Genomic DNA, 23,699 nt, shown 5'->3' on the forward strand with positions numbered 1-23,699 from the left:
ATTTCGTTTTTGTGCAGTAAGTCCCATAGCAAGGCCTGTCAGCGCCAGCCTACATGGCTCTCATGTATCGCGGTCTAAAGGTACCTTAACCTGGATGAATTTGGACAAACTATAGCTTGTTGGAGTTGGATAAAATAGGCCAACAAGCTGCCAAATCGGCAAGGCTACAGACTTGAAACTTTTAGAGTAAGCATCAGATGCATGTACATGATGCCCCCAGTTTCGTTTTAGTGCAGTAAGTCCCATAGCAAGGCCTGTCAGTGCCAGCCGACATGGTTCTTAATACAATTAGGCTGTAGTTGCACTAGCAACTGTAACAAACTACAATGTAGGACAAAAACAAAATGCATCACTGGGTGGAAATGAATGGCTACTTATTGAGAGCGTCTGAAGCTTTCCAATTTCTTCTATTTCCCACCAAAAAGAAAACTTAAGTCTGTCTGTTTCCAAGAGAAACAGAATGTAATGCTCTATGCTTACCTGAGGACCACCGAATAGTTTGGAGTGATCAAAGGGTGGAGGCGGGACACTTGGCCTTGGCTGGAAGAAAAGAAGAAATCCAGTCAGTGGACTTGAATTTCGTTTGTATTCCTTGAAAGGATCATCAATAGGTCTCCTCTTTACTCCGAAGTCGTTAAAAGGAAATCCGTCAGTTCACCATGACCGTTTTTTGGCCAAATTTACGATTATGACTAAAGTAAAAATAATATTTTTGCTGAAGTGTAGTTGGGTGCCTGGCTCAATGAGAGGTCCGTAACTTTGTTGTAATAGTTTTGGTCCTATTACTTTCATTAAATTTTGTTTTTCACATGTTTAATTTTACCCAACTTTTTATTTTTATATATATTATTTAAAATTGTCTTAACTGTTTTTTTCATTTTATTTTAAGAATTTGGCTTGTTTACTGTTTTCATTGCTTTCTTTATATCTTTTAACTTCATTCAATAACTTTAGCAGTTTAAATAACTAAAAAGGCTACCCAGTTGAAATACAACTAGTATATATACCACTTACCGGGGCGCTGAATATTCTTCTTGGATCAAAGAACTGGGCCCGGGGTTGGGGCTGAGGCTGGGGCCTGGTCTGAGGTCTTGTTGGGAAGTATTGCGCCTGAGTCTGGTTACCAGATGCAAAGTGAGGACCAGGAAAAGGTTGTCTCGGTATCTGCATAACAAAGGTAACATGCTCATTCATTCATATGTACAAGTCATCAGAAGTCTAGTCCATCACATGTCAATCACAAGTCCATCACATGTCAATCACAAGTCCATCACATGTCAATCACAAGTCAATCACAAGTCAATCACATGTCAATCACATGTCAATCACAAGTCAATCACATGTCAATCACATGTCAATCACATATCAATCACATGTCAATCATAAGTCAATCACATGTCAATCACTTATCAATCACAAGTCGATCACAAGTCGAAAACAAATCAATCGCATGTCATCCAGTCTCGCTCACCTCACAAGCTCTTCAAATGAACTGTGACAACTTCATCCCTCTGTTATTGTTCATGGACCCCCTGTTACTTGTGACCAAACTTGTGAATTGCCTTGTGATTCATTATTATTATTATTATTATTTCTTCTTTAAACTGGGTGGCCCATTCAGTCCTTTTATCAGAACTGATCTCCCATGGGTCCCAGTTGGGGTAATAATACAATAAAACATGATTTGAACATTAAAATGTATAAAATCAAATTTTAAGTACATGTATGCATATTCACATTGCACAGTGTGAAACCAACGTTATTTTAAAAATGGAGAGCATAAACATTGCTTTAAATTTAGCGTTAAAATTGTACCTTACAATTAGCCGAAAATAAACATAAACATTGAAAGTCAATTTCATCTAGCAGCTAGTGCCCAACTAAAGGCACATTATTCTATCCCTCAGATATCATTGTCCTAATTCAAAGATGTTTTCAAGCACTTCTTACATTCCTTGACTGTTGCTGGAACTGTTGTTGTTGCTGCTGCTGCTTCTGCTGTACTTTAACATGTTGTTCCCAAGCCAGGGCTACTGCGCTCAGCAAGCCTCGAATCTCAGTCTCGTGCTGATTGGTTAGTGGTACCACCTCAACCGGTCGACATCCCCGCCGGTCCTTTCTGGTCGGGTCAACCCAGTACTTCTGCAGGACGTCCACGACCGATTTGGCGTGGGCAGCGGGGCCGGATTTCTTGGCAACCAGGTGGAAGAGCGAATCCCCAAATCTGTCTGGCAGGTTCCTCCATTCGCTCGTTGTGTAAAGGTGACTGAAGAGGTACTCCAACAGGCCCACCCATCCTGAGGAAAAATCAAGAGGACATTTTGCAACAGTCCAATGTCTGGTATGAATGTAATATGAGGCGTTGCATTCACGGGGGACTTTTGCAGATCAATACACCATGTGAAGAGGCTAAAGGTGACTGTACAAGAAGTGCATTCACGTCTACTAAAACTTAGGGGGTGCTTTAGCATATTCCAGCACCCCAATCAAAAAAGCTGGGGGTGCTGCAGCTCCCCCAGCACCCCCGTCCTGCGGGCTTGGCAAGGTACGTAAAATTTTGTCCATTTTCTTTTTGTGTAATGTAAGTTACTGATAAAAAACTTATTAACAGAAGTTAATTTTGTTGGTACTTGTTCTAAATAGTAGTTTAGTCACTTAATTTCAAGGGATCTTCTGTGAGAAAAAAAACACCCTATATGCTTTGATTTTTATGGAATAACAGCACTGAGTTGACAGAAGGCCCTCTCCAAATGCAACTTTATTTAACATGGAATTGCCTTCAAGACCAAGTTCGATAAAGATGGTTTTAGTTTTAGCTGATCAAGCATCTATTTAGAAACAGTACCGTTTTTAACGGGCCTCGTACGTGTACGTACCAGTTCTCATGGCATTCTCCACAGCACAGTGCAAGGGGGTGTCCCCTTCCTTCTGGCTAAGCCCTTCCACCTTGGAGCCGTGTTTGAGCAGCTCCACTACCAACTGCATGCTCCAACTGTCATATTCCCTGCTGGACAGGTCACTGCAAAAGAAATGTCAATGTATGAAGAGTTTCTTTCAAAAAAATGTAATACGCGCCATTTTGTTCCTATGGAGAAACCCACTCTCTCCCGGATGCCTAAACTCAATTTCGACGACTGTTATAATTATAGTAAAACACAATTAAAAAATAAAGAATTTAAAAGGTTTCAAGTTAAAGAATTTAAAAGGTTTTTAAATGATTCGTGTTCAAATAAAGGCATGTCAAAAACAAACTCATCAGATTTTCAAGGAAAATCAATCATGCGCATTTTTTCTAATACTATTCTTTGTTTCAAGTTCAATTTTGAAATTCACGGGCAAGTGTGCACCTATTCAAAAAGCGGTTGAGTTTGTTTTCAACACACCTTTATGTGAACACAAATAAGTTTAAAACTCTTTTAAAGGGAATATATATCATTTGCTTTTGCTGTAATTTTCAGAAATGGATGGAATTGGGGGGTTGGAAATATAAAGCAAATATAGTTACACTGAATTTTTGGAGGTTTTGGGTTCGAAAATGCTATAAAAACCAAGAAAAACGATCATTTTCCTGTAGTCTGGTTCCCTGACTCCATATAAGAAGAAACAGAGCAGTTTACATACATTGGGGAATTGTAAGGTCAGGGAACCAGTCTAGCTGGCTCGTAACCGTTCATAGGTTTGTAATCGATTGCAAACAAGTGCAATGGTCAATTGGGGCCAGTATTTGAAAAAAAAGCCAGTTGTTTCCAACGCTGATCGGCCGATCAGCGTTGGAAATTGATACAAAAATACCTCTTTTCTTGAAAATGACAGTATACCAGGTGCCATAATTTTACAGGATGCTTTAGACTGTCATTTACCAACATCCTGTTAAGGTATTTCGCAAAAACTTGGTAGTTTTATTTTTCGATGTTTGCAAATGTTGTATATTCCCTTTAAATATACTCACCAGAGATAAAGTTCAGATTCCAAGCTTTCAAATGGTATAAAAAAAATGGTGGTACGTGTTTCCGCGCTGACGCTAGAGCCTCGCAAAAAAAATTAGAGGGTATTTTGAGATGTACATTAATAACAAACATTTAAATGTAATTTTGCCTAATTCAAATGTAAATAATCGCACAATTTAATCACTGACCGTCAAATCTCCCAAACTGTCATTTCAAGATCTAACGTACACCGCCTACAAAAAGTCAGTTTCATATTTTGTGGCCCAAATAGGAATTTACCGGACTAAGGGTCGGAGGTTGATACCAGATGTGTCACAGCCCTTGGCTGCACCACCTTGCCCAATCTCGAACCCCTTGCCCGACTGAGTACCACCACGGAGGAACACCAGATGCAGACCCTGTTGAAAAAAAGGAGAATAGAAAATGTTGTTTTTTGCTTATTACATTATTTATTTCAAGAAATGAAACCAAGGATTCTTCTTGCAAGCACTGTAGCTCAGTTTCCTTAAGAAATCTAGGAGAGAAGACGAATAAGTTTTAAGTTTTAGAGGTGGGAAGATATTCTAGGGAAAACCCATGGAATCAGGTACAATGTTGGGACTGAAAACCCAACCCACCAGTCTGCCAAAATGGGTTATGAACACTTTTATTTAGCCAGTCCTGGGGCTGATTTCACGAAATGCTAAGATGCATCTTAGGAAGGGTAACTCGTCTAAACTTGAAACTCGTCCTACACAGTCATGTGGTTGCTACGGCAAAGCATCTGGTATTGTTAGGCAAACCGATTTTGGAGCCGTTGAAGGCGTTTGCAGTCAGTAGATGTTATACCGAACAGGAGTGAGTTTGCATAGTCCAGTCGAGATGTTACGAGGGCTCTAATGGCAGCATGACAAGATGGTTTGTCAATGTACATTCTGATCCGTGATAGGTTGCGCAGATTCATGTTTACAGATTGACAAATGGCACTGACTTGGTTGGACATCTGCATGGTTGGGTCGAATACCACTCCAAGATTTCTGATCTTTGAGGAAGCCTGGATGGTATCAGCGCCTACTTGGAGGGAAAGATCAGATAACGAATTGAGAATTCTGGTGTTGGCACAGACAAAGAATTCAGTTTTGGATTCGTTTAGTTGAAGCATGTTACTTATCATCCAGTGCTTTATGTCCATAATGCATTGTGATAATGTAGAGAGAGCTTGGTTGATTTCACTTGGATTGTTGGGATTGAATTGGATGTACAGTTGCGTGTCGTCAGCATAGAAGTGGTAACGGACACGCTGAAAACGCTGGATAACGGTAGCGAGAGGATGAGTAAATAGGGAAAACAGCTGAGGTCCGACAACAGAGCCTTGTGGTAGTCCAAACTCCAGTAGTTGTGGGTCAGATAGCTCACTAGCAACCTTTACTCTATTAGTGCGACCAACAAGGTAAGAATGGAACCACTGTTGAACATGATCTGTAATCCCAAATACATTGGATAATCTATCTAAGAGAGTAGCATAATCGATAGTATCGAAAGCCGCCGACAGATCCAGCAACACCACGAAGACGGCCTGTCGATCATCAAGGGCACGCAGTATGTCGCTCTTGATTCTCAACAATGCCGTCTCCGTGCTGTTGCCAGACCTGTATGCGGACTGAAACTTCTGATCCATCATATTTGTACACAGATGAGTATTAATACGACTAAGAGCAACTTTTTCAATTAGTTTAGATAGAAAAGCCACATTAGAAACGGGTCTATAGTTCTTGAGGTTATTCACATCCAGCCTAGGCTTCTTCAGAATTGGCGTAACAATGTGGACCTGTGGACAGTGAACTATTCACAATGGAAACCAGTGCAGGGAGGAGGGTGTTGGTGTTCTCTTTCACCATCCATGTGGGGAGAGGGTCCAGTCCACATGACTTGTTAGGTGATTTGTTAACAAGTCCAAGGACCTCATCATCATCAGCTAGGGTGAAGTCGGAGAGTTCAGGTACGTGTGCCGGGGAATCATCATGGACCTCATCATCAGTTTCAGAGGTTTGGGTGAGCAGACACTCAATGTTAGATCTTATTTTCACAATTTTGTCCTTGAAGAAAGTGGAGAACCGGTTGCTCAGTGACTTCAAGGATCGGCCAGATGGAAGAGAAGTGGCCCCTTTGTTTAACAATGAGTTGATTGTTTTAAACTCAGTTTTTGTGTTGGCGGATGAAAGCTGGGCCTTGAAGTATGTTGATTTTTCACGACGAATGAGCTTAGTTAATTCATGGACCTGATCCATGTATTTTTGTCGGTCATCAGGATGTTTAGTTTTGTGCCATCTTCTTTCAAGTTTTCTACGGTTGCGTCTGGCGAGGTGGATTTCCTTCGTGTACCATGGTTGGTGGGATTTGAACCTTCGCGTTCTTATCTTGATGGGACAATGAGCGTCCAGGACACTTAGGACCGCGTTGTTGTAAAACACAACTTGGTCATTGGGACTACTGTCATATGGAAACGACTCGAGAGATCGTGCGAGATCATCAGTGAAAGTATCAGTGTCGATGGAACGGTAGTTTCTTGTTTTCAATTGCACCACCTGTTGGTTGGGTTTGGCGTGATTAATGACGCATTTAATCACATGGTGATCAGAGTATAGCTTGTCCAAGTTTTCACAGTTTTGCACAAGGGTGTCTGTCTGACGTGAAATCACAAGATCAAGGGTATGCCTGTGTTTGTGAGTGGGCCCGTGGACATGTTGCCGTAGGCCATGGTCGGCAAGCAATGTGAGAAACTGAGCAGTGTTAGTTTTATTTGACGTATCGAGGTGCAGATTGAAGTCCCCTAGTATTAGGTGATTTCCACTGATCAAAATGAATGAAGGGTTGTTTTATACCTGATACTGCTTGTTCTTGGCCAGGCGTTGCACAACTTCAGTCCACACGGATGTAGAGACGTCAAGAAGTCTGAAGAGGAACTGTGATTTCTTCCACTTATCTGCACGAAAAAAAACCCAAAACACTTGTAACAGGATACTGCAAGTTTCTGGGCAAAGATCCGTTTTTCTGCCATTTAGACCTTTACTCCTTATGAGGAAGCAAATCCACAAACCTGGCAGAGAAGGTAGGTTCTTGATTCACAAAATTAAAGATTTTTATATACATAGATTTTGGGTCACAGTTTTTAGGTAACCTTTTTTAATTCCAGGCATACGCCTCTGGCTTTCGTTTATGTTTTATATTTCTTGTATTTTGTGATATTTGTTGTTTGTTTGTTTTTATGCCGAATAAATAATAATAATAATAACAATAATATTAATTACCTTGGATTGGACATTTGGGAGACATCCCCATAGACTTGTGCAACAATTTTTTCAAACTTAAATGTGCCCTAACCCAATATTTCCTTGTCATTTTTCCACGAATTGCGGTATGTTTACTAATTAGACCATGAGCAACAAATATAAGGCCAAAAAAAAGTAATAGTTCTGCTTCCAGTTTCCCTACCTACTCTTTTCTGACAGCCCCTACCCTAATTTTTGTTTATTGGAAAAATGAGAAAAAACAACCAAAACCATCACTTTATACCTTTTACCTTTGACAACACGCAGACGCCTCCACATGATTGTACACAAAAGAAATTGGCAAAAAAAGGGAAAAATGGCCTACCTAACCTACACCATTTTCGAATGCCATGTAATCGGAAGCAGAATTATTTTTTTTCTCGGCCTAATATAATTGCACCAATAAAAATTTGCTGCCGCCGATCTAAAGAGGGGCTGTGACAACTCAAAACTTTCAAGGCCTTTTTCTCAGGATTTTGCTTTTTTGACATAAAATAAATGCAAACTTTAAACAGCCATAACTTGTCAATGGAATGTCAGATTGAAGTGCAACAAACAGTACTGTAAGGAGAGTTGTATTCTTATACCTACATAACCTCTTCCAAATTCTGTCTCATTTTGCCAGAATGCCTCACAAATGATGTAAAGGGATTGATACATGTACAGTGTGCGTGTCACCTCCAATCCAGCAACTGAAAAAAGTTCTAGAATGCCCACACCCATTCCACTTTGAACAAATAAATGGCTATTTTTCAAACCTTGTTTTATGACGTCATAAACCACACCACCCTCTGTGTGATGAAAGAAAAATGTTTCACAGAACCAGTAATGTAAAATAAACAATTTCCGTATGGAACTTCAAAGGTCATATCCTTCACTGAATCTGTTCAACAGATTTTGCGAAATATTTTGCATTCAGGAGACCAAATAGAATTGATTATTTGAACCCACAATCTTTACGCCTCCATTATTGCCAGTGCAGTATAAACATGTCAAAAAGACTTGTGCTACCATAGTGCTACGTACATACATGTACTTTGGAATGAACATTAACATGACTAACTAACCATGCTTTGTACACAAATACATGTACACCATGTCAAGTGATTTCAGTCATCCATGTACATGCACACAATGTATGTATGTAATTCACATTTGACAGTTTCATTTTGAATAAGTACTTATATTTGAAAGCATGCGATTCACTGTTTATTAGTGCTTCAACCTTTTCCAAAACTTCAAATTGAGACAAGGGGAAAATTAAAAAAATCAAAGAAATAATTAAAGATGGTATTAGGGTCTCCAAAAAGCATACCGGTAACACATTAAAATACAGTTATTTTTTTATCTATATAAACTTCATAGATCAGGCCAAAACAAATTATAGCTCTGCTTCCGGTTACCCTACCTAGTGTTGACAGCCCCTACCCTAATTTTGTTTTGGGAAAATTTAAAAAAACCAAAAAAAAAACCCCATCAATTATTACCTTTGCCCTTGACTACACGCAGACTCCTACATTATGATCAACACACAAAAAGCGCCTCCAAAAAATTCCCTACCTACCTACCCTATTTTCAAATGCCAATTAATCGGAAGCAGAACTGGTTTTTTTTGGCCCTTGGAATAAGGATGTATCCATTATGTGGGTAGGATATTTCTCATCCTCCAAAATTCCCCGGTGAGAAATATTTACATGTTCCGTGTGTCCATTGTTTGTGGTGACGGCCTTGTAGCTGACTCATGACAATGGACATGCATTGTTCATTTAATACAGGCCAACGTTCATGTGTACGTGTGTGTAGCGGCACGCGTGTTTGTTTGTGTGCTAATCGTACCTTCATCCTCTCGATAATAGAGGGTACGTACGTCAATTGCTGACATTTACTGAACTAAATTGAAACATGTGATTGACAATATTTTGGATAAGGATCGATGACCTGATACAAATTTCAAAAAGGCACTCATTTACAGTTTCACAGTTATCAGTCTGAATCACTTAATATCATGATGGTAATATCTCATGGGTGAGGTCGCCAAGCAGGCAGCCAGACGAATTATGCCCTGATCTAAACAATAACTCAACAAAAGTGCATCGGAAATCAATCAGATTTGCCCAGAAGATGTCTAGTTCCTTCATTCGCACAGTAGAGTAGAGACATATTTGGAGAACTCCATGTAAACCAAAATTACCCCTACATGAAAGCATTCTGCAGCATGCAAACAATTTTCTTCCGTTCTGCTGATCTTTTTATGAATTACGGAAGCGTTAAAGGGACACAATACAATATGTCGTCTTGAGAAATGTTTGAGTAGGAAATTATGTCATCTTCATGGAAATTGTAGAATTCCCCAAATAAGATGTTATAGTAAAGCTAACAAAATAAAGAAAATAGGTAGCCCTAAACTCTACTTAACAGTAATATATATATACATGTAGTTTCATTTTTTGTTTATACGGGACCTTGCTTGGTACCCTCCCTCCCCGCCTTCAACAAGTGCACGAGGAATCAACCACCACCGAGAATATCTATCGGCCTCAAGCGCTGCTCATTCACCATTAGCTAGCCTGGTACCTGCGCACTTGCAGGCGAGTAAACAGTTGCAGGCAATGCAAACCACAACAAAGACGTCGGGGATGGATCCTTTACATTTAGATAACCTAATCTTGGTCTAATTTTTGACTTTGTGGAGGTTTCATTCGATTTCTTTTTTTCTTTCAAAACCTCAGGAATTCTGGAATTCAAAAGGGATTCTATACAAATCCTGAAATCAGGAAAAATTCTGACAAATCTCGCTTCTGCTTTCCTTAATTTAAAAGCACATACACCATTTGCAAAAATTACAAAACAAAACTGCCAAATTATTGTAAACTACCTTACTTGAATGTAAGTCAATAATAGTCTCAAGCATCCTGTGAAAGCATTGCGCCTGGAATTTGCCGTCATTTTCAAGACAAGTGGATTTTGTATAAATTTCACCAACTATCGTTGAAAAAAAAAAACCTACTTTTTTTCAAATGCTATTTCTTGACCAAATTTACATTTCGTTTGCAATCAGTTACATATCTGTGAACGGGTGCAAGCTGGCTAGTCTGGTTGCCTGGCCTGACAATTCTCTGACGTCTATTAATTGCTCCGTATCATAGAGTGACAGATCAGGGAACCAGATCATGAAAACAGCCTTTTACTTTGTTTTGTTTTCTGGCATCGAACGCTAAACTTTAAACAGCTCATTGGAACGATGGTATAAAATGCTAACCCCCAAATCCATCCATTTCTGAAAATGACAGCATCTAGCAAAAGTTGTTTTTTACCTTTAAATGCGCAACATTTACATTTGAAAGCTATGTAAATCATTGGATTGCACACAATAAGTTCCAGTTAAAAATCCACGATAATTAAAAACAAATTGAGATCTGTATGTGGTGCCACCAGAGCAATACTCACCCCACAGTTGAACAGTTAGAATTGTGATCTCATAGACAAAGTTGAAGCGGAAGTCAACAGCCTTCTTGCTGTCACCTAGAATCTTGGGATAGCCATCGATGAGGGCCTCCAATGCTTCATCCTCCTTGCCCATCTGCTTCATGACAGTAGCAGCACGCCAGTAACCCTGATAATAAGGAGCAAGACCAATCAAGGGCCATTGGTTCATAAGTGGTGGATTTATGACGTTCAAGTACCTTGTGACTGCACACAGGGAAGAATGCCAAATTAAACAAGGGGTAACTCCAGATTTTACCCTGAGGTACCCCACATAACCCTTTTAACCTTATAAACCTAAGTTATAGGGCTAGTTGTCTTGAATATACTGAATGTTTGAATATTCGATGATCAACCAAACAATCGATTGAAAATTCAAAAACCAAAAACAATATGCACCTAGGGCCTATACCTGGGATGTTATTATATCGCAAAGTTAAGGCGCTTTATTGTCAAGTGCCACTTTTTTTGTCGACGGCGGTTGATTGTTCCTGTCCTTTGAGCAGGTCAAAGCCCTTGACAGTTATAAAATGCTTACTGCAAAACACTCCAGTGGACCATATCGATCACCATACACAAATTTTATCTGGCACGCTCTGCATGCAACTTTTGACCAGTGCGACACGCAGCAATTGCAGCTGGCAGTTTTGAATGTCTGAATATTCGGTCAAACATAGTTTCGAGTAATCGAAAAAATCATTCAAAAATAACAGCATTGCTGTTGAAACCCCTCATGGTGACCTTGACCTTTGGCCTTTGTCCCCAGAACCAGTCCCAACATGCCTGTACCAATGGGAAACCCCCTACCGAAGTTAGACCCCAAAATTTCATTTCTAACTCAAGTTATCATTCGGAACTATTGACATTTAACTCACCATGGTGACCTTGACCTTTGACCTTTTGACCCGAAACCAATCCTAACTTGCCTACTCCCAAGGGCAACCCCCTACCAAAGTTAGACATCAAAATCTCATTTCTAACTCAAGTTATCATCCGGAAACCATTTACCTTTAACTCACCATGGTGACCTTGACCTTTGACCTTTTGACCCAAACCCAATCCCAACTTGCCTACTCCCAAGGGCAACCCTCTACCAAAGTTAGACACCCAAATCTCATTTCTCACTCAAGTTATCATCCGGAAACCATTTACCTTTAACTCACTATGGTGACCTTGACCTTTGACCTTTTGACCCAAACCCAATCCCAACTTGCCTACTCCCAAGGGCAACCCTCTACCAAAGTTAGACACCCAAATCTCATTTCTCACTCAAGTTATCATCCGGAAACCATTTACCTTTAACTCACCACGGTGACCTTGACCTTTGACCTTTTGACCTCAAAACCAATCCCAACTTGCCTACTCCTAAAGGCAACCCCCTAAGTTACAACCCCAAACAACATTTCTCACTCAAGTTATCATCCGGAAACTAAGCTACCCGGACGGACGGACACACTGACATACATATGGACGGCCGGACGGACGGACGCCCTAGGCGATGACAATACCCCTCGAGCCTCTCGGCTGAGGGGTAAAATGGATAGTTACCGCCTGTTCTATTTTGCATTCTTCCCTATAATGCAAAGGAAAGTACAAAAGATGGTCGACGTGTCACGCCACAAATTCTTCCACTCCTGTCAAAGAGTGCATGTCTCAAATCACGTCACAGAAAGAAAGAAGGGAAGGGATGTTACATGTAGATAAAGCAATGATTCTATCTCCAAGTTTTCTCTCAATTTTAATGATCAGGAATCTAATTTGACTAAACAGTCAAATACAGGCAAAATGTCCATCCAGTAACCCTCCTATACTTTTAACACACGCTAGTCACCAACAGTCATATCACGTCAAGCACGCGTGTCAAATTCAGTCAACAGACCATGAACAGACAAAGCAGGCAGGCTGTAGGCAAATGGTAGGCACAGCTGGCTTATCAATCACCCATATAGTCAAAGCGTAGCTGTATCAAGTTACATAAACAGACACAGCCAGTCAGTCCTGCTTTATAGGCTGGGAATTCTTAAAACAGTAACTTGATTGATTTTCACTGAATGAACAACTAGGCATAGAATGTACATGTATGTTTACACAGGAGGGTCAATGAAAGTTTGTCAAACTATATAATCTATCGTACGTTATAAATAACTGATTACCTACTGGGGTAACCTTCATATGTACATAATCATAACATTTATAGGCCTGGCATTACAAAAGAGAGAAGGGTTGTGCTTGGATCAAATCGCCAGGTGCCCTAAATTTGAGGATTTGAATCTGATATGCACGCAGACATGTGAACTCAATGACCTTACCCTTTGAAATGTAGGATCTATTTTAATGCACTCTATTGCATCTTCAAAGGCAGGGCCAAGCTGTTGGAGTCTCATCAGCGCCGTGCAGCGATTGCTGCGCAACATCGCCTTCTCTCGCGGCGTCAGTAGATCAAACGGATGCTCTGGATTCTCATCAATCTCCATGGCTTTGGTGTACAGACCGACAGCCTCTCTCGGATTGTGATGGATGATGGCATTTCCCCTTTGCTTCAGTTCTTCCACGTACCACCAGATGCCATCTGTTAATACAAAACAGGGAAGGGAGAATCAATTTAGAATATCAAACAAACAAAAAAGGAAAAAATAAAAAGATAAAATAAGGCTGAGCTGTGCATGCTTGACAGTGAGTAGATAGAAGGGGCCACTGTAGATGGCAGTATTTCCCCTTGAATGTTTTTCAGACTTATGTCTTTCCTTTCATTTCCAGAAGTGAATGACCGGTGTTGAAAACGGTCAAGCATCTATGTGACAGTTGTTCTTGGCTTTCAAGTATACTGATGTTTTTATTTCAACTCAGCAAAAAAGAAAAGTTGGTGCATGTGATCTCTACAGGTTTCCAGATTACAGCCATAATAGTGGTGAGCAGCCGTGTTAGTCAGGCAGTACACAGATACAACACAGTTTGTTGGGAAATAGTGAAAACTAATGACCCCAAGGTGTTGGATGAGCGTGTGGGAACTTCATGGAGTTGCAGGGGATCATCTGTGGCACAGGTGCTGCCGTCCTGATGCTGCACTTCAGCAATTGTTTTTGCATCACCAGGTAAAGGAGAGTAGAGGGAGCAGAGGGGGGCCTTTTGACTAACAGTCTCCTCTGCTTTTTCCGGTGAAGGGGGATCTGTGGGCCCACTGGGTTCCCCCTCGTCGGCAACCGCTGTGAGAGTGATTTATTGTATATAATTGCTTGGAAGTTGCAGTGTCAAGTATCTCGGTCCTGGACACGTATTTCGATGGTCCAGTGCCATCCACCAGCTGTACTTTGTACACGTTGGTTTATAGCAGAGGTTCCACAACTTTGTAGGGGGTTGGTTTCCATTAATCTGCTAAATTATTTCTCTCTTGAGGATAATTTCGGAGGAGAAGTTGATTTTCTGATTTCCCCATGATCACTGCATCACCGTGCGCTCACATCGAGCTGCGCCTCTCTTCTTGATCCTTCGTAGTGTATATTCAGCCGCATCCTTCAGTGTCTGGGGCATTCTCCCTCACATCTGTCAGCCCTAGCATGAGGTACGGTAGATGGGTATAGGGTTGGCTCCTGTCCCATAAAGATCAAGAAGGGAGAGAGACGAACTCGTCGAGGAGTGGGGTGTGCAGTACATGTTCTTGCCAATGCAGATTGTGCAGCATATGATTGAACCGCTCACACCGTTTGTTTCCCTGCGGATGGTAGGCAGTGCTGTGGCTCTTTGATGTCCCACATAAGCAGCTAGTGCAGAGGTATTTCATGAGCTGGGACTCAAAATTACTTCCCTGATCACTGTGGATACCCCTGGGTACGCCGTACTTCTGGAAAGACTCCCTTATCGGGATCTTTGCCACAGTAATGGATTTCTGGTCAAGGTATGGAACTCCCTAGGAAAATTTACTGAAACATCAGTCATAACAAGCACATTTTCCCTAACATCAGTTACTCGTTGCAACAACGTGAAGTCGACGGCCAAGATATGGGTCATTCTGCTAGGATACTGCCCATGGTTGCAACGGGTGGACCGCAGGTACTGTAGCCCTATAGCCAATGCACACCTCTCACACTGTTTGCACCATTTCTACATGTCATTCGCCATTGCAGCTCAATAGCATCGCCTCCTAAGCAGTACCACAGTTCTTTGTGTGAACCATCACGACTGGGGTTGCATACATAGATGAAGGCCGTATCACATTCTGTTTCAGGAGCTTTTGCAGGTGAGCCTTTACTTCATCCATTTGGTGGGGGGGGGGGGTTACTTTTCGGCGGGGAATGCATACAGGCCATCATTTATGGCTGTGATCCTGTGCCTAATTGTGGTGGTATGCCCTAGGTTGTCTTTCTCTTTGCAGAAAACATCTTGAAATCTTTGAATCTACGCTGTTCGGGAGCTAACTCCGTACTACCCAAGTCTACATCAACAGGGACGGTAGTCTTAATTGACATCCACTGCTGGATCCATAGGCTGAGTTGACTATACCGCCCATCCTGGGTCATCCATAATTCCCACATAAATGCCATCATCAACGACTTTGACCTGCCCATCATCCACATTAAACTCCTTTCTTTGTGACAACAAACCTATCCGGCTTTTTACTGGGAGCCAAACGTCCGCCTGTCCCAAATTGGCAACTTGAACATGGACAAACCCTCTCTCCATGTAGACCATGTGATGTAGACCATGTGTCAATGGCAGCCACATTGCATTGAAGATTATCCAAGTTTCCACTGACAGCTCGAATGAGCACCTGGTCGGAGTCACGGACAGACTGGGGGATAAAGCACTTAATTGATTGCTTTGACAGAACGGGCAGTTGCACATGAGGGTTATGACCATGGTCTTTGCAAAAGCCATCCGTGGCTGCAGATCTTCTGTCACGTCATAGGTGAATAGGGCATTTGCCCATGCAGCACCATCTACCCCTTGTAAATTCTGCAGATAAAACTGTCCCTGGTCTTCCTTCAATGCTGCACGCACCTCTTGGAGAACATTTAACCTGCAAGCATGCCAGGGGGCTGTGTATTTCTCTTGTCAGACGTCTTGGAGACCAGGCCTCTCAAACCTCTGAAGTGGACCTCGAGCAGGTCAATATCCAACTCAGTGTAGCCCAAGTATGGGATCTCTATATCATTTTCTCTGTACACTTTGGGTAATAACCATTGGGCAACTTCCAGAGGGCACTCCCCTCCAGAGATGCGATTTCCATCTTTCTCAGCAGCTTCATTAGGTGGAGGGAGTACTCCTGGATTGATTCGCCCCTACACTGGTTCCTCCCACAGAAATCTTCCAAGCGCATACATGTAGATGGGATTTCGTATTAGGCGAAGGCCAGTCCTTGTGACAAGATCAATGACCTCTCTGGGTTGCTCCTATCTGAGGCTGTGCAATATGACAGATCTCATCAAATGCTGGCCCTGTCAGGTAGTCAAGGACAAGCTACGTTCCCTCTTCAAGGTCCTTTTCTGTGGATGGCCTGACAGCCAGTTTCATTACCCTGTCTCTTGGCATGACGACAATCCTCGCTGACTTCTAGATTTCCCCTTTCTCGATCTTCTTACTCTGCCAGGTGGGTTAGCGGGACGTCTGTTCCTTGACCGGCTGAGTACCATCATACACATGCACATCAACCTTTTGATAGGGCACTTGCAATCCTGTCTACATCGCTTTGTGATAGTTGTGCTGCATGGCTTGCAAGTTACTGATGTTTTTATTTCATTTCAGCACATGTACAATAGGAGGGCGCTGTTTGGTTTGGGTAAATACAAAAGACTTTACCCAAATCAAACAGCGTCCTCCATTGTGTCTTCCACCCCTCAAATAGGCTTAATGCCTATGCTAACTTTGAATGATGTATGACAAAGACAAATGTCAAAAGTGACAGCCTGAAAAGACCTGTACAAACTCTATGGGATTTTGCATGCAACAAAAAGAAGAGTTACAAGAAAGAAAAGCTAGGTCTATGTCTGTTCGATGAACATCTTTATGTACATACCGAGTTTCAACCCAATTGGACTCACAGTTCTCTAGATATAAAATCTTAAAATAAACACTTTTAAAATGAATCGTGACATCAATTGTCTAGAATCAATAACCCTACGGTCTTTATCTGTGCCTAGTTTAAAGTCAGTCTGATTGCACTTTTATGTGAAATTTTTCAAGTAGAATAAAATGTAAAAAACTTTTTAAATTAATACAAAAATCATGTGATTACATCATCATGACGTAATTTTGGATTTTGCACATTAGTAACAGCATCAAATATTTGATGCCATCATGTACATCTATATGCCCTAGCAATGAACCTATAACAAAAAGTATGTTCAATTTAGCATGCTGCGTTCATGAGATACGGCGCTAAGCTTTGAAATTTCAAAAATATATATATAAAATCACCTCATGAAGTCACCTCCATTTTCATTTAAAACACATCCTGGTCTATACCTGCATACCAAGATTCAGTCAGAGTTCTGTAGATATAGATCTTCAAATGCACTTTTAAGATGACGTCACGTGAGAAATGACGTCACCCTGTGGGACACAAATTTGCTATAAGGATATTTATATACCTTTGAATGATGTATGACAAAGCCTTTGTCACAAAGGTGACAGAAAAGATGTGTACAAAGTCAAAGGGATATGGCATGGACCACAAAGAGGAAAAAGAAACTAAGAAAAAAATCAGAACAAAAAGAAAGGCTTCGCAAAAAGTTAAAAAAATGAGAACTATGCGGAAAAGCCCAAACAATTCAGAACAGAAAGAATTGCTTTTCTGCAACTATGCGGAAAAGCAATATACATCCTTACAAAAAAAAATGGGCCGAACTGCAGGAACAGCCAAATTCAGATCTACAACGGTTTACTAAAGTCACGGTACCAATGATTTCAAGGCAGAATGATAGTTCACTTTTTGGATACCTTTGGGAAATTACGCTATTACGTTACACCTAGTGTACCACTTACCAGGCAACCTAGTATTATCATGAAAATCGCGCTCTGTCATCATGGGATGAGCAGCACGAGCATGTCGCCGTCTTCGCTGCCACTCGCTTTCCCGAGCATTCATCTTGCTGTTTATCTTGCTCACATGCCTCTCCTTTTATTTCTGTCACTTAATTTGATTGTGTGAGGCAATATTTAAGACTTTTACCTACAGCCAGCGCCGCCGAATCTACCTACATGAAGTAGTCGCCAGTCGGTATAATTACCACATACGTGTAGGCGTACTTATTTCACACAAGGGTTTTCCCCGTGATGATCAAATCGTCGCGGATGTGCACGTAGGACGTGCTTGACAAAACTAGACTTGGGTTTCAGCCGTTTTAGCAGTTTACGAAACCTCTGCTTCGTTCCGGCTCCGTCTTTGTCTCCAGTCAAAGATTTGTAAAAATCGTTACGCGTCCAAATCAATGAGCGACGCTAATTATTTTGTCTTTTGTGTGACAGAATTTTGTGTCTCCATGGCAGAACATTGTCAAACATTCCACTGATATCTTTCACGTCAGTGAGCTAAAATCACTGAGCCACAGCTGACACCAGAGTTCGGAGATGAAGCCAAAAAGTTTCCTCCATGGTTTACCATGTGGCAGATATCCAGTCTAAAACATAATGGCTGCGCCCATTGAACTTTCATGCGGTACACAGTTCCGTTCGGAAATTTCAACAATTGCTAAATGTGCCTATACTACTTCTTTAATCCACCAGAGAAGCGAATGAGGTTCCTAGTCCTACCTTATGGTTTTTTGAGAGTCATAATAAATTTTAAAGAAAGAAGAACTTTACAGGATATTGGCTGCAAAGCAAGGGTAATTTTAGCACGTTTTTGTTGATACACAACCGGCTGTTGGCGATCATGAAGTGTAGTGCCCCTGTTTTGTTTTGATCAAATGAGAGTCAAAAATGTTTTGTATTGCTCAAAGATCACCTTTACAATCAAAAGCAGACGTTTCTCAATCCTAATGACACCCATTTTGCAATTTTGAACAGTTTCTTGGGGTAGAAATCACAATCATTTGACAATTTTCCTGTGCAACGTGCGGTTTGTGCCCTGCGATTCAGCACGCTCACGGTACATTGTGCGGTGATCACCATCTTTATTTTTGGGTCGCTTGTTGTCGCTGCGCTGTTATCGTCATTTTACCACCAAATTTCCCTCAAGAAATCAAAATCTGCCCTAATCCCCTATATCTATGACATACCTGTTTATTGAGAATGTCGCCAACTAGTTTGAAAGTGGATTTTACTCTTATACTAAGGAACCTAGTCCGAGTAACTTGGACCCAACTTACGCCTTTTTAACATTCGGAAATAGTCATTGACCCAAAACCCCAACATTGCCCAACAAAATCATCAGATTTTACCCTCAAAACGGCCTCCAGATTACTAGGTACGCCACCTGAGGTACAAGTAGACATCGATAAATAAGACGGTTGTACTGAAGTTTACTTATGATCCAGATGAAACTGAGTGAAATTCCCATTCAATTCCGAGAGCTCCCCTCACGATCGTGAACACATTAAATTTCCAATTCGTGAATAGTGATGTGGTCTTCATGCCCAGCGTTCATTTAATGGTCCCGGTATCCCGGGTGCGATTCCGTTACCGAGGGCACACGATGCATCGATTATGATAATGAGTAGACGGATCACGTTCGTAAACACAAGTGCATTTCGAACGATAATATACATGTAGGGAGTCGGGAACAAGGGCAGATTTTATGAATGGAAACCAGTTCAAGCTAGTTCCCGATTCCCTTATACCGTTTGAAATGCACTTGTGTTTACAAACGTGATCCAGTCTTCTCATTATCATAGTCGATGGCCATCGAATGTACGCTGGGCATGAAGACCACATCGTGTCATTCAAACATTACCATGAGTTGGAAATTTAACGTGTTCACAATAGCAAGGGAGCTCTCATTTCACTTTTCATCCGGATCGTAAGTAAACGTCAGTACAACCATCTTAATCATCGATGTCTACTTGTACTTCAGGTGGCGTGTCTAGTAATTTGTAAATTCCAACTTAAAAAAGACCACGCACGTGCTGGATCGTCAGTCACGTAGACTTGAGTCGGTGGCGGGGCTCGTTGGCGCTGTGCGACGCCACTGCATTCATGTGGTCTTTTTTTGTGTCCGGGTTACCGCATGCACCTTTACTCAAATGTGACTGACGATCCACGTGCGTGATCTTTTCAATGTTGGCATTTTGATACACAAACTTGTGCAAACGAACCTGGAAATTACACAAAAAATAGACGTCTGAGAATTGCGGGACTTTTTTTCTATTGCTATAGAGTGAGTGTGCTTCTAAGTGTAAATATAAACACCACAAATATAGTCTAAATGTGAAAATCAAAATTTGACAAAGTTCTACATGTTCGGGTACATGTTCTAAGTGTGGCCCTTATTTACAGAGGTAGTCCAGTAAATTGACCACATTTATGGGGCTAATGCATAAGGTATATTCTTTGGTTGTCTGGCACGAAAGTAGCAGTATTCGTTTGATGGTAATCGTTATCTTTAGGACCCTGTTCCTCTGTATTACTTACATGACTCTTCGTCTTCATTTACTAACAATCATTTCATTAATTAAAGGTCAACAAAAGAAATGGCCAAGTTACTGCTGAGGCTTCGCATGCTGCAACAGTGCATTACATCTACCACGACATGCATCCCCAGAAGGTATTCCTGCACCCCTGGCCAATCATTACCAACAGAACCAAGTGACATTGTCAACCACTCTCGCGATCATCCGAGAACTTGCAAAATCCGCCAGCTCCATCCACGGGAGGTGTCTGTCCTCTCCAACAGTCAGCCAGTAGAGGGCGCCCGACTGAGAAACGAGGAACTGCGTCTGATGTACAACACGGATCCAAATGGATTCTTTCTCGCGACGAACGAAGACGGGGATGTGATGGGCACGATCGCAGCCATGCGACAGAGCGACACGCTGGGATTCATCGGGTTCCATCACATTGGAGATGCTTACCAGGAGGAAGGCACGAAGCTATGGGATGCAGCTATTGGTTACCTTGGCGACAGAAACATTGGTATAGAGGTTGGGACACAGGATGTCGAGAAGTACACAAAACTTGGTTTCAAAGAAGAATGGAAGAATGGCTGTTTTAAGGTTGGTATATGTAGCTGAGAGTTCTGATTGCAGTAATCTATAGACTAGTCTGGGTGCCCAATAATTCTATACCTATGAAGGCCAGAGATGTAATGACTCAAGTCAATGACTGGAATCGAGTCTGACTCAAGTCACAATTTTTGGTGAGTCGACTCGACCCGAGTCCCAATGGGTAACTAACTCGAATCAAGTCACAGCGAGCAAAATGACCCAAATGCACTCGAGTCCTTCATCAGCAGACTCAACTGGACTCGAGTCAAAGGCTAATAACACTCGAGTCCCAAAACTGTGAAAATATATTTGCAGTAATTACGTGTATTACTGTACAAAGTTTATAATGTTTACACTTGTACTTCGCATTACCGTCAAGTTGTGACTGCTTATCGTGTACAAATAAATTCTGCACCATGGTTTTATAATGTAGCCCACAAACTACTGCCATGGAACCAGACTTTAAACGCATTTCCAAATTCTTGGTTTCATCATATCGGCTTTGGGTAATTTCTTAAGCCTTTGATGGAACCCTGGCTAAATTTATGTCCTGCTTTCAAATAATAATTAGATGTTTTCTATATTATCCGAAACAGTTTCTTATGTTGCAATTTGGTTCTGACGTTATCAGCGTCATTATTTCAGACCTGAAGCCAAACCAGAGATGAAACCGAAGTTTCACTTCTTGTTTAATACGTGTAACTGTTATGTAGATCTTTGGTAGGAACGTCCACAGAAACTGTCTATTGGGTACTATGCAGCATATTTTAAAGTTTTGTGATCTCCTTAATAAACCGGTGCCTTTTGTTCCTTCTTCAGTTCTGTAATGTATTAGATGGTGTTCAAATATCATTGACTTGAACTGACTCAAGCATAAATTTGACTCGACTCAAATTTGCAGACAGACTACTCTTCCGGAGAAGTACCGGTAACCATAACCAAAAAATTACTATTTTTGAATGTACGTGTATCTGCACAGGGTTCAGGAATTCCTCTTCTGCCCGAGGTCCAAGGCAACCGGCTTCTGCGACCGATTGCTGAGATGGGGTTTGGCCGGGTGGTGGACTTTGACACGGAGATATGCGGCCAGCAGAGGGTCAAGTTCCTGCTCAGCTGGCTCAAGACCGACAAACCTGGTGCTGCCCAAGCTGTCTTGGAAGGTGAGATTAACCAAACCAACCACAAATGCCAATTCTTACATGGTGGACCCAAAAGGTACAGTATATCATTTGTATCTAAAAATTATTGTTCAAAAGTTTAAAGATGGGGATGGCAATAAACTCCCTGTGAAATTATTCTTTCGGACATGCTGACATTTTGAAATTTGCTTTAGTAGATGGTAATTCAGCGAATCCATAAATGGGTGCACGCAAACATTGACGCAACGCACATGTATGCGCGGTTACTATTATTCGTCGGTTCAGTGCCTGACATCGCCTAGGTGCAATTAGCTGAATGAGAGCGTGTCTCGGACGCTGATTTGGGGCGCAATTCAAAACATGACTTGGCAACTTTTGAATTGAAATTGAGATCCTAGAATATTGTTTTCTCGGAATATACAGCATTCACAGAGCTATTAACTTCATCAGGTAAGTTGCTAAGCAATCTTTAGATTTTAAGTACTTTTGTTGCTTCAAACGAAAAAAATGCAAAAAAAAACAAATAAAACTACCCTACCTTTAAAAAAAGGGAAATTATGTGAGGTATCTTTTTTCTTCTACTTTAAAAAAAAAAGACCGATAATTATCCCTTGTCATACATGTGTACTATACAATTTAAATATGTGATTGATGCCTACAATGCGCCGATAGGGCAAGTTCAATGCCTCCACAACATGCAAACAACATTTTATAACACCAGCATCTTCTCTCTGCCCCCTTTTTTCCCAGATAACCGCGTAGTTGGCTACGGTGCAATCCGACCCCTCCAGAAACCCTCCAGCCATCGCATCGGTCCCCTGATGGCAGAGAACACGGCCCTGGCCCAGGTGCTCCTCCTCTCCCTCCTGAGCAGCGTGCCTCAGCAGACCCTATTCATGGACTCGCCCCTGGCCAACCCCTCCTTCACAAGGCTGCTGGAGACAGACCTGCGGATGGAGCAAGTGGACGAACGAGTCCGGATGTACACCAGGGGGAATCCCGGCGTGGACGTCAGGAAAGTATTCGGGGTGCTCAGTAAAGATATCGGGTAGTTTGCAAAGGCCCCCATCAAGGGAATTCATGATCATTGAACAGCACTGTCATCAGTGCAGTAGTCAGCAAGCAGTATTTGCAACAACAGACTAGCCACTGTCCCTATTTCCAGCAGCAGAGTGCTTACACCACCTGGGCCAATTTCCTGTAGCTGCTAAGCACAAAAGTTTGCTTAGCATGAAAAGTCTTCCTTGGCAAAAACAGGATTACCAGCCAAATTTCCATGTGATGTATATTGCTTGTGATTGGTATTCAGCTGTTGTTTGCTTAGCAGTAAAATCACATGGAGCTTTGGCTGGTAACCTGCTTTTACCAAGCCAGACTTTTTTGTGATAAGTAAATTGTTGTGCTTAGCAGCTCTCATGAAATTGGCCCCTGGTGCTGGTGAACATTGATTGAACTGGAGATGCCTCAACCTACTGCGAACTGGTGTTGGGCGGTCAAAGGTGACAATGCACAAATGGGGCTACATTGAGGGGACAACCACATGTGACTGTGGCACACAGCCCCAGAAAATGCAACACATGTACTACTGCAGACCTTGCACATAACGCCCCAATAGCACAACTGTGTGTACAGCAGTAGTGGACCACTATATAGCATACGGACACGAAAGCAGAAGCAAGCAAGAAG

The 23,699-nt window shown here is 41.7% G+C and overlaps 2 protein-coding genes across 3 annotated transcripts in view; one reads left to right on the top strand and one right to left on the bottom strand.

The window, feature by feature from the left end:
* LOC119722696 (TPR and ankyrin repeat-containing protein 1-like) overlaps positions 1-17,985 on the bottom strand; it is a 52,870-nt gene extending 34,885 nt beyond the window's left edge. Inside the window, exons 1-9 of the mRNA XM_038192948.1 lie at positions 17,717-17,985; positions 13,048-13,307; positions 10,703-10,868; positions 6,809-6,909; positions 4,227-4,345; positions 2,877-3,019; positions 1,951-2,297; positions 1,015-1,164; positions 481-540 (exon numbers count right to left, since the gene is read on the bottom strand). Coding sequence (XP_038048876.1) covers positions 481-540; positions 1,015-1,164; positions 1,951-2,297; positions 2,877-3,019; positions 4,227-4,345; positions 6,809-6,909; positions 10,703-10,868; positions 13,048-13,307; positions 17,717-17,819 — 1,449 coding nt within the window. The 5' untranslated portion in view covers positions 17,820-17,985. The remainder of the gene's footprint in view (positions 1-480; positions 541-1,014; positions 1,165-1,950; positions 2,298-2,876; positions 3,020-4,226; positions 4,346-6,808; positions 6,910-10,702; positions 10,869-13,047; positions 13,308-17,716) is intronic.
* A 329-nt stretch (positions 17,986-18,314) lies between these two features.
* LOC119722694 lies at positions 18,315-23,276 on the top strand. 2 transcript variants are annotated; one of them, XM_038192946.1, is made up of 4 exons: positions 18,315-18,558; positions 20,349-20,883; positions 21,854-22,034; positions 22,764-23,276. In XM_038192946.1, the coding sequence occupies exons 2-4, from the start codon at positions 20,362-20,364 to the stop codon at positions 23,063-23,065; spliced, it is 1,005 nt and encodes a 334-aa protein (XP_038048874.1). In that variant the 5' UTR covers positions 18,315-18,558; positions 20,349-20,361; the 3' UTR covers positions 23,066-23,276. The 2 variants fall into 2 exon arrangements, with proteins under 2 accessions (XP_038048874.1, XP_038048875.1); XM_038192947.1 differs by lacking the exon at positions 18,315-18,558 and adding an exon at positions 18,591-18,612.
* Positions 23,277-23,699: the final 423 nt, after the last annotated feature.

This window comes from Patiria miniata, unplaced genomic scaffold (genome assembly GCF_015706575.1).
Source record: "Patiria miniata isolate m_02_andy unplaced genomic scaffold, ASM1570657v1 HiC_scaffold_16, whole genome shotgun sequence".
Classification (NCBI taxonomy): Eukaryota; Metazoa; Echinodermata; class Asteroidea; order Valvatida; family Asterinidae; genus Patiria; species Patiria miniata.